The sequence below is a fragment of the Lichenostomus cassidix genome, chromosome 13 (assembly GCF_008360975.1).
Source record: "Lichenostomus cassidix isolate B80296 chromosome 13, HeHo_3.0, whole genome shotgun sequence".
Lineage (NCBI taxonomy): Eukaryota > Metazoa > Chordata > Aves > Passeriformes > Meliphagidae > Lichenostomus > Lichenostomus cassidix.
The window spans coordinates 18,612,576-18,626,594 of NC_139494.1; the positions used below are offsets into that span (position 1 = coordinate 18,612,576).

The window sequence follows — 14,019 nt, forward strand, 5'->3', positions numbered from 1 at the left end:
GTATACTTTGATTTTCTATGGGTGGCTTCACGTAGAGTTGTGAAAAATCTGGTAGAAGAGTGATCCTTGTTTTTCTCTCAATGTTACGCTGAATTTTGAACCACTTGTACCACTTCCAGATAGACTTTCTCAGCTCTTGTAAGATCTGAGGTAAAACTGCAATTGATATGGTCAGTGCTGTCATAGCATACATGCACTGTTGCTTATGTAATACCATCTTTCTGTGCTGCCAACTTTCTGTTTCCAATCAGGACTCATGTAAAACTCTTAAACTGAAGAGCAAATGTTTGGTTTTGGCACTCTGTTAGAGTGCCTCTGGCAAAGAATTAAAAAAACTAAAGGCTGTCTTCCTTTGTGACCACCTGCCTTTTAGCTTTATTGAATGTGGTGTTCCACACTTCCTTGCTTTACGCTGATGTTAGGGTTGATTTCAGACGAAGAACCAATAACTTTAATTTTATAGAAGTACCACTTCTCTTGAAATTGGAAATACCCTTAGACTCTTGTAAAAGAAGTAAGGAAGAATGCTTTGGAAAAGCTCGTTTTTGAAGCTGAATAAAAACTATTCTAAAACATAGCAACTGTACAAGATCTGTTAGATTTCTGCTATAGGTAATTATATATATATATATATATATATATAGTTGTTAAACTGTTGTTGGTCATACTGTGATAATGCTTGGAAGCCCAAAACAAAACCAGGATTCATTTTTGCTGTGCATTGTAAAAGGTACAAAAACCCTTAACAGCTTTACCAAGGTAGTGGGCTGTGGTAAAAAGATTACATGAAGAAATCTTATTTTGTTTCTTGCAGAACGGCTCAGGTCAGATGATGGTCAGCCAATGGTACTAAAGTTAAAGGATTGGCCTCCAGGGGAGGATTTCAGAGATATGATGCCTACGAGGTAAGTGACTTTTAGTATCAGCGCCGACAGGACTTGCTGTAGGTGCTAAAAGGAGGATAATCCACCTTTGTCTTACTTTGCTCTCTAGGTTTGAGGACTTGATGGAAAATCTTCCTCTTCCTGAATATACCAAGAGAGATGGCAGACTGAATTTGGCTTCTAGGCTGCCAAGCTACTTTGTCCGCCCTGACTTGGGTCCCAAAATGTACAATGCCTATGGTATGTGAGTACAGTTCTGCAGATACTGAGCCTGCTGTTACTTTTTTTTTTTTCATTTAGCCCTGCAGTCTATTTTTACGTTAGTCCTCTCTCTCTTAGATGTGCCCTTTTCTGCCTTGTATATCTAAGAGATGTACATATGGTAAGTAAAGTTTGCAAACAATTATTAATATATATAACAGGCATAATACCAATACAGGGTTCAAGGAAAGGTTAGTGTCTTTTTGAGACCAGTTGATACATTTAAGAGGAAAATTACCCGCCTTCTGGGAACTTTGACCTGTGCATTCACGTTTCCAAGCAGAGCTGTAATTTTCTTAATCCATGTCTAATAAAACATGGATTGCATGTTTTGCATGCAGACAACATGCAAAACAAAATTGTCACTATGTTCAGCTACCTGAATTGGATAGTTTGTCCTCTTAACGTGAATTATTTAGCAGGTAAATAGCATATATCTGAGCACATACCCTATGTGGGGTTGTGAAGCATTGAGTTTTCTAATGATTGTAATATAGCTGTGTGGACGATATATGAACAAAAATACATGTCAACTGGAATTATTTTAGTTCCTGAGTGTACTGACTTTGAGGTCATGGCCCAAAGCAGGTTTTTAGACTTTTCATTTAAAACAAATGGTTGTTAAAGTTCCAGGATATTTTTCAATAACTGATTGATTTGAAAGCACATACTTTTGCAGCTTTAGAATAAGATAAATAACATTTAAAGTAGTTGTTTTTTGTTTATACTGTAAAATGCCAAGCGATACTGATAAGGAAAATGTCACAGTCATCTTGCAAAACAAGTATGTGGAAACAAACTTACCTTAATTCAGTTTATGTAGTTCTCTTTGAATATTAGTGAGACAGATCCAGTGTTTTTTAAGGTTTTGCATTCCAAGTGTTGTTATACCTATAGTAACAACTCACCCAAGGACATGGAAGATTTTTTGTTGTTTCATAATTTAAAAAAAATGTTTTATTTCAGTAACCAAATGTGGATTAGTCTTGAGCTGTAAGCCATCATATTTTGTGGCTAGCACAGACCTTTCCCGTGAGAATTCTTTCTCTCTTCTTCCTGTGTTTTTATAAACAAAGATAAAGTTTGGATGTTGTTGAAACAGTTTCTCAAGATATGGACAGTTCAGGCCTGGCCAATCAGGCCTAGGGGGAGGCTTGGAACTGACCAATCTGGGTGACATTTGAAAAGTCTGTATAAGTTGGAATTAAATAATAAAATCTTCTTAATGCCGCACTTTGAACCTGGACCTTTTTTCTCTGCTAACGGCTCAACAGTGACAATATTTCAGTTCTGAGAAAGAGATGTGTTATTTTGGAATTTTTTTTTAGCAGTATGACATCACAAGTAAAAGTTACATAGGGGATTGCAGCTTAGGCAAATTGAGCTTATTCCAGTATTGGAACACTTAACGGTGTTCAGTGTTTTGGTTTATTTATTACTAGACATGTGAAGGGGTCTGTACACCAAAGAGCTTATACTGTAATCAAGCAATATGTAAATAAGAGTGCAGCAAGAAAAAAATGTGTTTAGTCACTGCTGACTTGTTTCTGTGAATTGCTAGTTGCTATCAATAGCAGGAATTGATTTTGTTGAATATATCTTAAGTGTTGACATTGTATTTTCCTTTGTATCAGTGGTTGTAGAGGGACTGTTGACAGTATTTTTCTTAGTGTAGATCATAACCCTTTACTATTTGATCCTTTTTGGACATCCAGGTCTTGGTCCAAAGAGAGAAAGTATTATACTATATTTACTTGAAAATTAAAATAAAATAGCTAGGCCTGTCTTCAAAAATAGTTTTGTATCTTTTTGCTCTTAGTTGCTTTGCAGATGAATTAAAGGGTGGACCTAGATATAAAAACAGTAACTCTGTCTGGTGAATATGAGTAACACTTTTAGCAACTTAAATATATTTTGGTTGTAAATATATGGCTTGGTTTGCAGAGTATGTGGTGAAAAAAAATTCACAATAGTGAAGTCTTCCATGTGCTTAGCATTTTAAAGCATTAAGATACAAAAATCGTGAGTGAAGTTTGATTTGTAGTGATACTCAGTTACCTAAATAAAAGGGCTGTTTATAAAAGTCAGTTGTGAAGAAATCTTTTGTGTGTAAAGGACCCTTAAATATTGACCAATTTTATATAGAAATAATTGAACTGTTTATCAAGAGACTTGCCATTGATGATGTAATTGTATTTCCCAGCATACTCGGTGTGACTTAGGCCATTAGCAAACAATTAATTTTAAAAATGTCATTCTTTCCTTTTGTCCTGCTACATTTTGCAAAGCAGAGTTTTGAGGTGGAAGTTGTAAGGGCCCTTGAGGTTGACAATTAACCTATCTTTTGTGAATTTGTCTAGCCTGGGTTTTAGACCTATGTATTGTGTTTCTCCATATTTGTATTTTACTTGTACATTTTTAAAGTTCATGTTACAAAGTGTCTACATTAGCTACTGTTTCTGGTCTGTTATGATAGGTACTGTTCAGTGAATTGAGTTCCTATCTTCAGACGCTTGTATTTTAAACAGAAAATAGATAAATATGATGGTGATCCTAAAAAATCTTGTGGGCACACTTCTGTTAGTGTTTGCTGATACAAAGTTTTTTTTTTTTTGTTTTTGTTTTTTTGTTTTAATTCCCTTCCATGTTACTTGCTAGAGGTGATTAAGTGGAAATAGAAAGAGAGGGTGCTATTGAAGGGTCAGAGGAGAAGAGAGGAACATCTTAATAAGAAGGTGAAATAATTAGGCAAACATTTGAATTCTCTCTCCATTACTTAATGGCTTAGAGGTATAAGTTCCTTCAGTGTGTAAAGGTACAAGCATTTGAGTCTGCAGGTGTTTTTCCTTGCTGAATTGTAATCTCAATTGTTAATGATGAGTTGATCATTAACTGCTGTGAATTCAACTGGTCTTGGATTTTACAGCTTAGTATGACAAAAATAAAAAACTGCTGGAGGCTTATACTTTCAACAGTCCAATGACTTGCTGCACACAGTAGGATGCTAATGCCACTTAAAGCAGTCTCTCATGCCTCCAAGCTAAGGAAGACTAGCTTTGTGCTTATGATAGCTAAGTTCTCTAGTACAGACTGTATAAATGACCCTCAGAGAGACAAAATTGTAAAGTACAAGTTCAGGCTTTGTTTTTAAAATGCTTGTTTTCTCATGCCTTAGATGAACTAGGTTTGCTACTTCTGTTTCCTGTAAAATTAAAATACTAGTTATCGGTAAACTTGCTTATGCTACACATGACATGGATACACCTATTCAGTTGCTGTTTGACTTTGGTCTCTGCTCTCATTGCTGTATGAAGTTAGTATTCTAGAAAGATTTTTCAAGCAGGTTATTTCTATAAGAGATTTGTCACAGAATTATATTTTATTTTGCACTCTATTATAGGCTTAATTACTGCAGAAGACAGACGAGTTGGCACCACAAACCTGCACTTGGATGTGTCTGATGCTGTTAATGTCATGGTGTATGTTGGAATTCCCATTGGGGAAGGGACCCATGATGATGGTAATGCTTAAGGAAAGCTATTTTCTGTACATTAAAAATCAATTGTCTATGTGAGTAAGAAGACTGTGTCTTCTATTGTTTAAGTTTGCCATATCTATGGTATATAATTCAAGTATACAAGGCAGTTTGCTACCTTTGCAGCACATAATTAAAAGTGCAGCGATGCTTCATTAATTTCCACCTGTGAGAGCAACAGAGTTTTGCTAGAAATTAGGTACATTCCTGAAGAAAGGAGGAGAAAGAGTAATTTATTTCCCTTGCTTCTCCTTGTATTTGAATAATTGTAGCTCAGTTTAAATTCATGACTGAGCTTTGTGATTAGCTATCAATTGATACAGTCCCTGAACTTTGTTAAAAGGAAGCTTAATGGGCTTAGAAGGGGCACTGTATGATGCAGCAGTTGCAGTGAACGGACTTAGGAGCTCAAAATGCTGCGTCCTCTACTCTATGTCAAAAGTGAGCAGCTTTGTAATCATATTGCTTTTACGTGGATTCCCCTTTCAGAGGTTCTGAAAACAATTGATGAGGGAGATGCTGATGATGTAACAAAGCAGCGAATCCATGAAGGAAGAGAGAAACCTGGAGCATTATGGCACATCTATGCTGCCAAGGATGCTGAAAAGATCCGGGAACTTCTCCGGAAGGTATGTTGGTTAGAAAGAAAGCTTGAGCTTACAGGGTTCCTTGACTAGCTTGCTTATAGCAGCTGAATGATACAAAGTGCTGTCAACATCAAGTGCATAGGTATTGCACTTCTGTCTTTGAGGGCATTAATAAGGTACTATGTTGCCAGGTTTTCAGCCTGGTCTGGAATCTTCATACTAATGCACATTGCTTTTCAAGACCTAAATGACCTTAATGAAAATAATGTTCTACCTTGAAATAGTTTGTTATGCTTTTTGGTACAGACCATTTTGTGAACCAGCAATACCAAGGTGCTGTGTCATGGTTACCCTCCAGCCCATATCTTGGCCCTAGGTTGGAGAAGAACAAGGCCAAGAAAACCCTCCAGATCATGACCCTATTCATGACCAAAGTTGGTACTTGGACCAGACCTTACGTAAGCGACTATATGATGAGTATGGTGTGCAAGGCTGGGCAATAGTGCAGTTCCTTGGCGATGCTGTATTTATTCCTGCGGGTGCTCCCCATCAGGTAACTATACCAACTGTAGGCCATATTTACAAATAGAATTGAATTTGAGGCACAGAACTGCAGCTTGAAAATAACTGATAATTAATATTGCTCACTTAAGGTTTCTTTTTCCACATATGCAGTTCTTGCATCACTAAATGTTGTGTAAATATCTGAATGACACGTACATAACTGTGATGAAATTTCAGGGGGGAAAAAAGCTGGGGTGAATGGAGGGAAAACATTTCTGTGTAGTGAAACTCAGCCAAGGAAACCAAATTCAATAAAAGTCTGGGGAAAGGTAAGAGAAGTTGCTATAGGGAATGCTAATGTATATGACTGAACAGGGAACCTGTAAGATGTCATATATTTTGTTCTTGTTTTACCATTAGACACAACTCAAGTTCCTGTGACTCATAAGTAAAAGTGGCAGAACCTAAATACAGGGCAGAGGGTGTTGGGATTCTTTTGGGGTTTGGGTTGTGGTGGTTTTTGTTGTTGTTTCTTTTGGTGGTTTTTTGGGGGTGTTTTTTTCTGTTGTTTTTTGGTTTGTTGTTGTTTTGTTTGCTTTGTTTTATATGATTCATTGTCTTGATATATCAGTAATTTGATACGGGTTTTTAGGTCCACAATTTGTACAGCTGCATTAAAGTGGCAGAAGATTTTGTATCTCCAGAACACGTGAAGCACTGCTTCCGTCTGACCCAGGAGTTCAGGCACCTGTCTAATACTCATACAAACCATGAGGATAAACTGCAGGTAACTGCATTTTATGTCAGTAGATACTAAATATATTCTGTATTTTGCCAGCTTTGTTCAGTACTAGAAATGTGTGGCTAAGGAAAGAGTAACAACTTCCCACAAATCTAGAGGTACTCATTTGATAGGTACATTAATTAATTTTCAAATACTTCTGTCTACAGTGTTACGTAAACAGAAATTAGTGATAGACTTCTGCATTTCCCCCTATTAGACTAGTAATACCAATGCATTGATATTAAGTTTTTGAATGGCTGAATCCTAATGACAGCAAAGCAGACCAGAAGAAAAAAATCACTATCACAAAGGAACGGGCAGTGCTTTGTTTTGAAGAGAGATGTTTATTTGACCAAGTACACTTATGTTTGTTTCTTTATTGCCTAAAGGAAAACTGCTCTGAAAGCAAAGGCTAGCTTAAAGTCAGGGATATGGTTTAGTGGTGGACTTGGCAATATTAGGTTTGTGGTTAGATTCAGTGATCTGAAAGGCTTTACCCAACATAAATTAGTCCTAAAATTAAATGTGTTCTGGCTGGAAGAACTGTTACTGCTTAAACTAATAATTGTGCACAGAACATTGTAGGTACACAAGTACACTGGGTATAAGACAGTAAGTTCTACAGAGAGACGACCATAGGAGATCTTTTTGGATTTTGTCAAACACTTCTGAAGCATTAGTATCGGCTCAGTTTGCAGATTTTGTTGTCAGCATTTTGTGTGTATCATTAATCACATGCATGTAAAAGGAAGGAGGGTGGAGATTTGCAGAATGGTACATCAGAGTAAGTACACAATACATAGTCGCTCTCCAGGATGTCACCCAAGGATGTCAGAATCTACCATATTAATTCTCTCATACCAATTCAGTGAAAGTTTGCTATAAATTTCTATATGGATTTTCATGGAATTATAAAGGAAAGCAGAAGCAGAATTAACTCTCATTCTGGCTTCTAACACTGTACGTCTTAAGCTGTGATGATACAAATGTGGAAGTGTTTCTGTAAATTAAGAGTTTGCAAATGAATAATGCTTATTATTAAAAAACACCCCAAAAGCCCCCAAAGTGCAACTCAGTATTCCTGTGAAAAGGAGTACTGGTTGTATTTGTCTCAGACTTTTCTATTTTTATCTGTTGCTTTTAATGTATATTTTTATATATTAAAAATACACAACAACAATAACAGCTGCATAAATGATACAAAAAATGAGGTCAATGTACATCAGGAAAAGATTATGGTGCTTGGCAGTTAGTTGAGCAAGTGCAATTGAGCCACACACTTAGGGGATGAAACTGTTCCATTCAACACCTGGAAAGAGAATTCAAATAAACTTAGATCAGAAACAAGACAGAACTTTGATTCTTAAATAGGTAACTGTGAAAAGATTGCTCTGAGTACTAGTAGATTTTTCATCTCTTGCTTATCTTTCTGCAAGATTCACAAATTTGAAGAATTTCTAGCCTCCATGCAAAGACAACAGGATGATTTGTTGCATCATCTTAATTTTCATAGAATTAAACCATATGATTTTCTTGCATCTTTTAGGTTTGATTCATGTGAATATAAGTGACTTGGATCATAAGGACTTTTTCAAAATAAACTCATATATATAACTTCATAGTGCACTTCCTCCTAGCTCTTAGAAAAGAGAGAATGATCTTAAAATGAGTAAATATAGGTGACCAGAAAATGAGTTAATAAATCAGTGTAGGTGTCTAAAATATTTGTCATCTGTAACAGTTAAAATTTTTGCTGTTGATATCCTGAAGCAGAAAGAGTATATACTTGGTGTACACTTGCCAACTACTACAAATTCTGCTGTCAAAGTTGATTGTATAGGTATGTAAGACTCTCCTTGTTAGTCTGTAGAAGTTGATTTTTTTTTTCCTGTTGCAGGTGAAGAACATTATCTACCATGCAGTGAAAGATGCTGTTGGCACGCTGAAAGCTCACGAATCCAAACTAGCTAGATCCTAGGAATTGCTAATTCCACATGCCCTGTCAAGTAAGCCTTTTGCTCACGGTATATACAGGGACCGCACATGACTGCCTCTACAGGAGCAGAGGCTTCTCACTGGGAGCTGGTGTGGTCAGTATTACACACACTCTTCAGCCACTGTTTTCTACGCTGCCTCAACACTGAAGGTCTAACGGAAGGTCGCACTGTTAACTGCAGAATTCCAGATTCGAAAAGGTGCCATGTCCCTTTCCTGTGGCCTTTTGCAAATTGAAAGAACATGGAAACCACTCGGTGTTCCTGCATATTATGATTAGAAATGGTATAAAGAGTGTGGATGGTTTTTTTTTCCCTCATGCCTAGTTAGTCTCCACAAAGTTAGGCAGAACGTGCTGGAGGTGGGTTGTCCTACTGCAGACTGGGTTGATCACTGCTGAAAGAATGTGACCAACAGTAGCCCAACTGCTGAAATTCAAATGAACTTCCTGTGTGAGATACAGGCCAAGGAAAAGGATAAAGCTATTCTCTGCACTCCCCTTCTTGTAGCCGTTTCTCTATACACTGTAGAGTTGCAGAACTAAAGGGAGAACCCACTTTTTTTTCTCCTGGGAGACTCAAGAAATAAGAGAATTGTGTATTTAGTGAAAAAATAGGTTTGTAGTGAAACAGTTAATATTTCATGAAAGTAGATATTTTTAGTATTTTTGAAGTACCACAATTGTTCCTGGATTTTCAAGGAAAGGTGTATTACGTTTAGTCTTCCTTTCAATAAAATCAAGAAGTGATTTTTAGAAAGCAGTCCAAAATAGCACAAAAACCGCCAAAGGACAATTGAATAGAAATTGACATCCCACCTTCCTGGCCCATGTTACCTCACCTATCTTCCCCCTTCTCTCTATGCCACCCTGCTTCCTTGGAATGAGAAGTGAAAAGGAGTATAAACTCTTCTCACGTGGAGATGTTGTACATCTCTCCCTGCACTGGTGACTGCAGGCAATATCCACCCAATGCCAGTGCTACCTGAAAACATCTATAAAACATCTGTTCTTTCCAAAGTGAAGGAAAAGTTAACTTTCGGTGTCAACTTTGTCCAGAAATATTTTAAGTAAAATGTTCCTGCTTGATAGAACTGTATTCAGAATTTACTAATGTCAGCATTGATGCAATGGATTTCATTGTCCGGGTACATGGGGAAATGTATTGACCTTATCTCCAGCTGTACTGTAGTGCCACTTGCAGGCCTGTTAATATGTTCACGGTTATTTCATTTTTTAAAAAATAAAAGTCATTTACTGTAACAGCCTGGGCAGTTTCTTTCATACCTGTACACTGATCTTCCTGCCTTGAGGTTGTCTCAGCCTCTGTCCCTAGTAGTGTAGGCTGCCTACTAGTTATGTGCCCTGTATTTGACCAGAAGGCTCATGTGGTTTAGTTTGGCATCCCAAGTGTGTGCTGGGAGCGCACCAAGCTGCCTGCCAATTCTTGATTCTTCAAGGTAGTTTGGACAGAGGATCTGTCTTGTCATAAAAAAAAATGTCTCTTGTGCTGTGCTCCCCATCTCTCGCTATCTTCCTAACAGGTTGGGGTCCAGAAATGCTCTCTCCACTGGAAAGATGGATGGGGTGGTAAAAGTTCTGTGGTTTATGGCCTTGGAGGTTGTGATGGCAGCAGCAGTTCTGTTCACTGACATGCGGCATGCTAGCAGCTTCTCAGGTTGGTTATTGGGTGCAAAGTCCAGTCACGGGCTTTTGCTGCCTCATACCCTCGCAGCCATCTTGTGAATATGAGCTAATTCAGTCTGCTAGAGATAAAATAGGTTATTCCAGACTCCTAAATTATTCAGGTTCACTGTATTCTGTTGTGTAGAATTTCTTGTGCACTTCTGTTGTACACCATGCATACAGATTAATTATAGCTGTTTCCCTTGTGTATGTGTGTGTAAGCATTAGAATTGGATAAAGATCAAAAAAGGCAGAGACTTTGCTATGTCTAAAATACAGTAGCATGAGTAATTTTCAAAGCAGTGATCTACAATAAGAGTTTTGCATCTCATTCTAACCCTTTGTTTAGTTTGGGTCTATTAAGTACTGCTTCTGTCTCTTGAATTTCCTTTTTTAGTAATCATACAGTACAATCAACCTAAAGTAGTACTTAGCCAAAAGATCAGGGGGATTATTAAGAAATATTGTAGAATCATAGAATTACCTACATTGGAAGAGACCTTAAAGATGATCTAGTTCCAGCCCCACCTGCCATGGGCAGGGATATCTTTCACTAGACTAGGTTGCTCCAAGTCCCATCCAACCTGGCCTTGAGCACTTCCAGGGATGGGGCAGCCACAGCTTCACTGAGCAAGCTGTGCCTCACCACCCTCACAAGGAAGAATTTCTTCCCAATACCTAATCTAAATCTAGTCTCAGTTTGAAGTTATTCCACACTTGTCCTGTCACTACTTGCTCTTGTAAAAAGTCCTTCTCTGTCTTTCCTGTAGCTCCTTCAGATACTGAAAGACCGCAGTTAGGTCACCCCAAAGCCTTCTCTTTTCCAGGCTGAATAATCCCATATCTCTTAGTCTTTCCCCATGGGAGAGGTGTTCAGTCCTTCTAATCAGCATGACGGTCATGTCTGGACTCGTGTCAACGGGTTTATGGCAACACAGATTTTAGAGCAGAGGGGGACAGGCAAAATTTGTAAATTGACTAGCAAATCAGTTCCAGTAAGTTAAATTTGAAGACTTTGATCCTTAATCTGGATCACATGTATCAGGAGATGGGGACTGCTGCTTCTTTTGGCAAGTTTTTCCAATTTTTTTTTTTATGGGGCACAAACTTCAGGTAGATTCAGTCCATTTCATACTTCTTGCTTGTTTTACACCAAGAGAAGGTCTTCAGTTGATGCAAAGTGGTAATTGTCAACTCTCAGAATTATCTTTACTCAAAATCTAGTTGTTACAGCAATTTCAGAATTTCTGAAACAGAATTTTCATGTATTGTGTATCTCCTTGCTCACTCCTGATAGCCTTTGATAGCTCTCTGTGCTTCTACAGTTAAGAGATATTGGTTGAGGTGTATGACACACACTAGTGATTTACTCATGCATCAAGCACATCTTGTAAGCATTGCTTCAGTGGAAAATTATTGTAAAAGTACACAGCACGTGAGTGAAGCATAACATAGAAGGACCTGTTGACAATGGATCATCTGGGCTCTGGTTACTGGTAAGGAATCCTATCTTGTGATTGTCAACTTTAGCATTTTCCCAAACTTACCCCCAATAGCTGGGATGAATGCCAATGCCTGCTTGTGGTCACTCTCTTCCAGTGCATCTCAGAATCTGAAATCAGCCCAAAGCTTCTGTCCTTTTAATTGGCAGTGTTTTTAAGACTCCTATTCTCAACCTTTGAAAAACAGTTGCACATTCCTACCAGGCGCATGAAAAATAACCAGGCAGAAATCATCTTACTTTTCTCTCTTGTCTCCCTCATTCTTCTGCCTTGCAGGAGCTTTTTATTTATCTCTGCCTTTATATAGTCTTAATAGGAAAATGGTAATATAAGTTTCGAGAGCTGGATACAACAAAATACAGCTGTTTCCTCTAGGAAGGTGTCTTTTAAGAGAACAGCTTTCAATCACAAAGCAAAACAGGTGAAGAAGGGGAATGCTCTCAGAACAATATCCAATTCTAAGGCCCTAGCTCTTACAATATCATTTTTGGCTGTCAGCTTGCACTTTTTCTGTTTTCTGTACTTCTTTCACCTTTTGATACTCTTCCACTACAATCTGCACCTTTGTGCTTCAGAGAGGGTTCCCATTGTGTTCTTCCATTTCACCTTTATTCCTAAGACCTTTATTGAGTCTGTTAAATTTTTCGAGGGAATCCTGTGTTCTTGAGCCCTGCCAAATTGCTGTTCCTCTTCATGATAGCAGCTTCTGCCTGAACCTCAGCTTAATCAGGATCTCTGGATCTTATGTGGCATTTTTCTTAATGTAGCTTTGCTTAAGCTGCTCTACTCGAGGAAGAGCTTGTTTGATTTCCATGCCTTATTGTCTAGCCACAGCAGATTGATAGATAATTGGTGACCTATTTGGACCATTAGTAGAATACAAGTTTATAATGAGTTGTTTCAGCAGTAGCATATCTGCTAAAAAAACATACAGCTTTAACTTGAAAACAATTGATGAATTGCTTTCCTGGGTATGTCTTAAGGTCTTAATTACACAGCATTATAAAATATTACTAATAACATAATAAAAACAATACTACTAATAAATATTTTTATTTTCACTTGACCTGCAGCTGACTTTTGTTCCAAAAATAGCCCTTCAGTACCAGTAGTTTCTCCATGTGGAAAGGTAAGTTAATGAATTAATCTTTCATTTTTGTTTATGAAATGGAAGGAAATTGAGCTGCTGATTGCTAAATGTAAATTGCTAACTTAAAATACCTTTCCTGAAGTTGTTCTGAAGCTCAACATGCTTCTTTAACAGTGAGCTGCCAATTACAGCTTTTACAAGACCACTTTCTCTACTGATGTTGAGATTCTGTTATTCTTACCACCATTTATAGATTTGCATACTGTAGATTTTCATACTGCCCTTTGGCACATTAAGTAGCTTAAAACACTAAGGCACATTTTATTTAGGTATCACCCATGCTGCCGTTATTTAGCATTCTCTCACTGTCGTATGTGTTACTCACCAGATCTCTGCATTTTCTCTCTTCTGTTTGCATCTTTCACTCACCTGTGGATGAACAACTTACACGAGTAACAGAGCTGCTTCTGTGCTGGTTACTGATACGAAACTGATGCCATTAGAAATATAGTTATTTTGTTGAAGGTTTTGCGTGTTGGTGTTACTTGGATGTGTGAAAGCAGTTTCCTTTTTATTCTGTTAGTAGGTCAGTTATGCCATCAGTGGTGTAAATCGTGCAGTCCCTTATGCAATCATTTTGTGGCATTCATATCCAAAAGCAGACTGTGACAAAATGTTCTTTGTCACTGTCTGTAGAGGCATTTGTGTATTCATCTCTTGCATGTAATGGGAAGTTGTCAGTGTTTTGTATTGCTCATTATACTGAATTTCATGCATTCATGAGAAAATTCTTCCCGAACAGCATTTTGTTTTTGTTCTCTTTCCTTGGTCTCATTGCTTTTCATAAAGCCTATTCAGCAACTAATGAGACTTTGCTATAGTGCCTTCCTTTGGGGTTTTTTTGGTTAGCTGAAGAGCCATAGTGGGTTTCTAGCAGTTTTGGGTTTTTTTAAATTAAAAAACAGCTTATGTAGTGGCTATCTCAGTGTGATTCAGAGAGCTGTGTACTGGGCCTAATCAATCCTTGACTGTAATATACATACAGGCTCCCAGGGACCCAGTAATGAACTCTGGCATTGACTGAGGAGGAAGATTGTCTTAACGGTATTCTTTGGTGAGCTATTAAAATACAACAATTTCTGGTACTCCGGTATGCTCAAGCATACACATTTCCCACTTTGCACTAACGATAT

At 37.7% G+C, this 14,019-nt stretch overlaps 1 protein-coding gene and 1 long non-coding RNA gene across 6 annotated transcripts in view; one reads left to right on the top strand and one right to left on the bottom strand.

Moving 5' to 3' along the window:
* Window positions 1–9,811, top strand: part of KDM3B (lysine demethylase 3B) — a 52,849-nt gene extending 43,038 nt beyond the window's left edge. For 2 of the 5 annotated variants that reach the window (XM_085074135.1, XM_085074136.1), the window contains exons 18-24: window positions 815–905; window positions 994–1,124; window positions 4,546–4,665; window positions 5,170–5,309; window positions 5,644–5,820; window positions 6,424–6,558; window positions 8,453–9,811. In XM_085074135.1, coding sequence (XP_084930261.1) covers window positions 815–905; window positions 994–1,124; window positions 4,546–4,665; window positions 5,170–5,309; window positions 5,644–5,820; window positions 6,424–6,558; window positions 8,453–8,533 — 875 coding nt within the window. In that variant the 3' untranslated portion in view covers window positions 8,534–9,811. Of the gene's footprint in view, window positions 1–814; window positions 906–993; window positions 1,125–4,545; window positions 4,666–5,169; window positions 5,310–5,573; window positions 5,821–6,423; window positions 6,559–8,452 lie in introns of those variants that run through there. The other 3 variants (XM_085074137.1, XM_085074138.1, XR_014854983.1) reach the window with 3 other exon arrangements.
* On the bottom strand, window positions 9,390–13,333 carry LOC146431468 (uncharacterized). The gene is made up of 2 exons (XR_014854997.1): window positions 13,212–13,333; window positions 9,390–12,593 (listed from the first exon to the last, which is right to left on the bottom strand). It is a non-coding gene; the product is annotated as an uncharacterized LOC146431468 (long non-coding RNA).
* Between the last annotated feature and the right edge of the window lie 686 nt (window positions 13,334–14,019).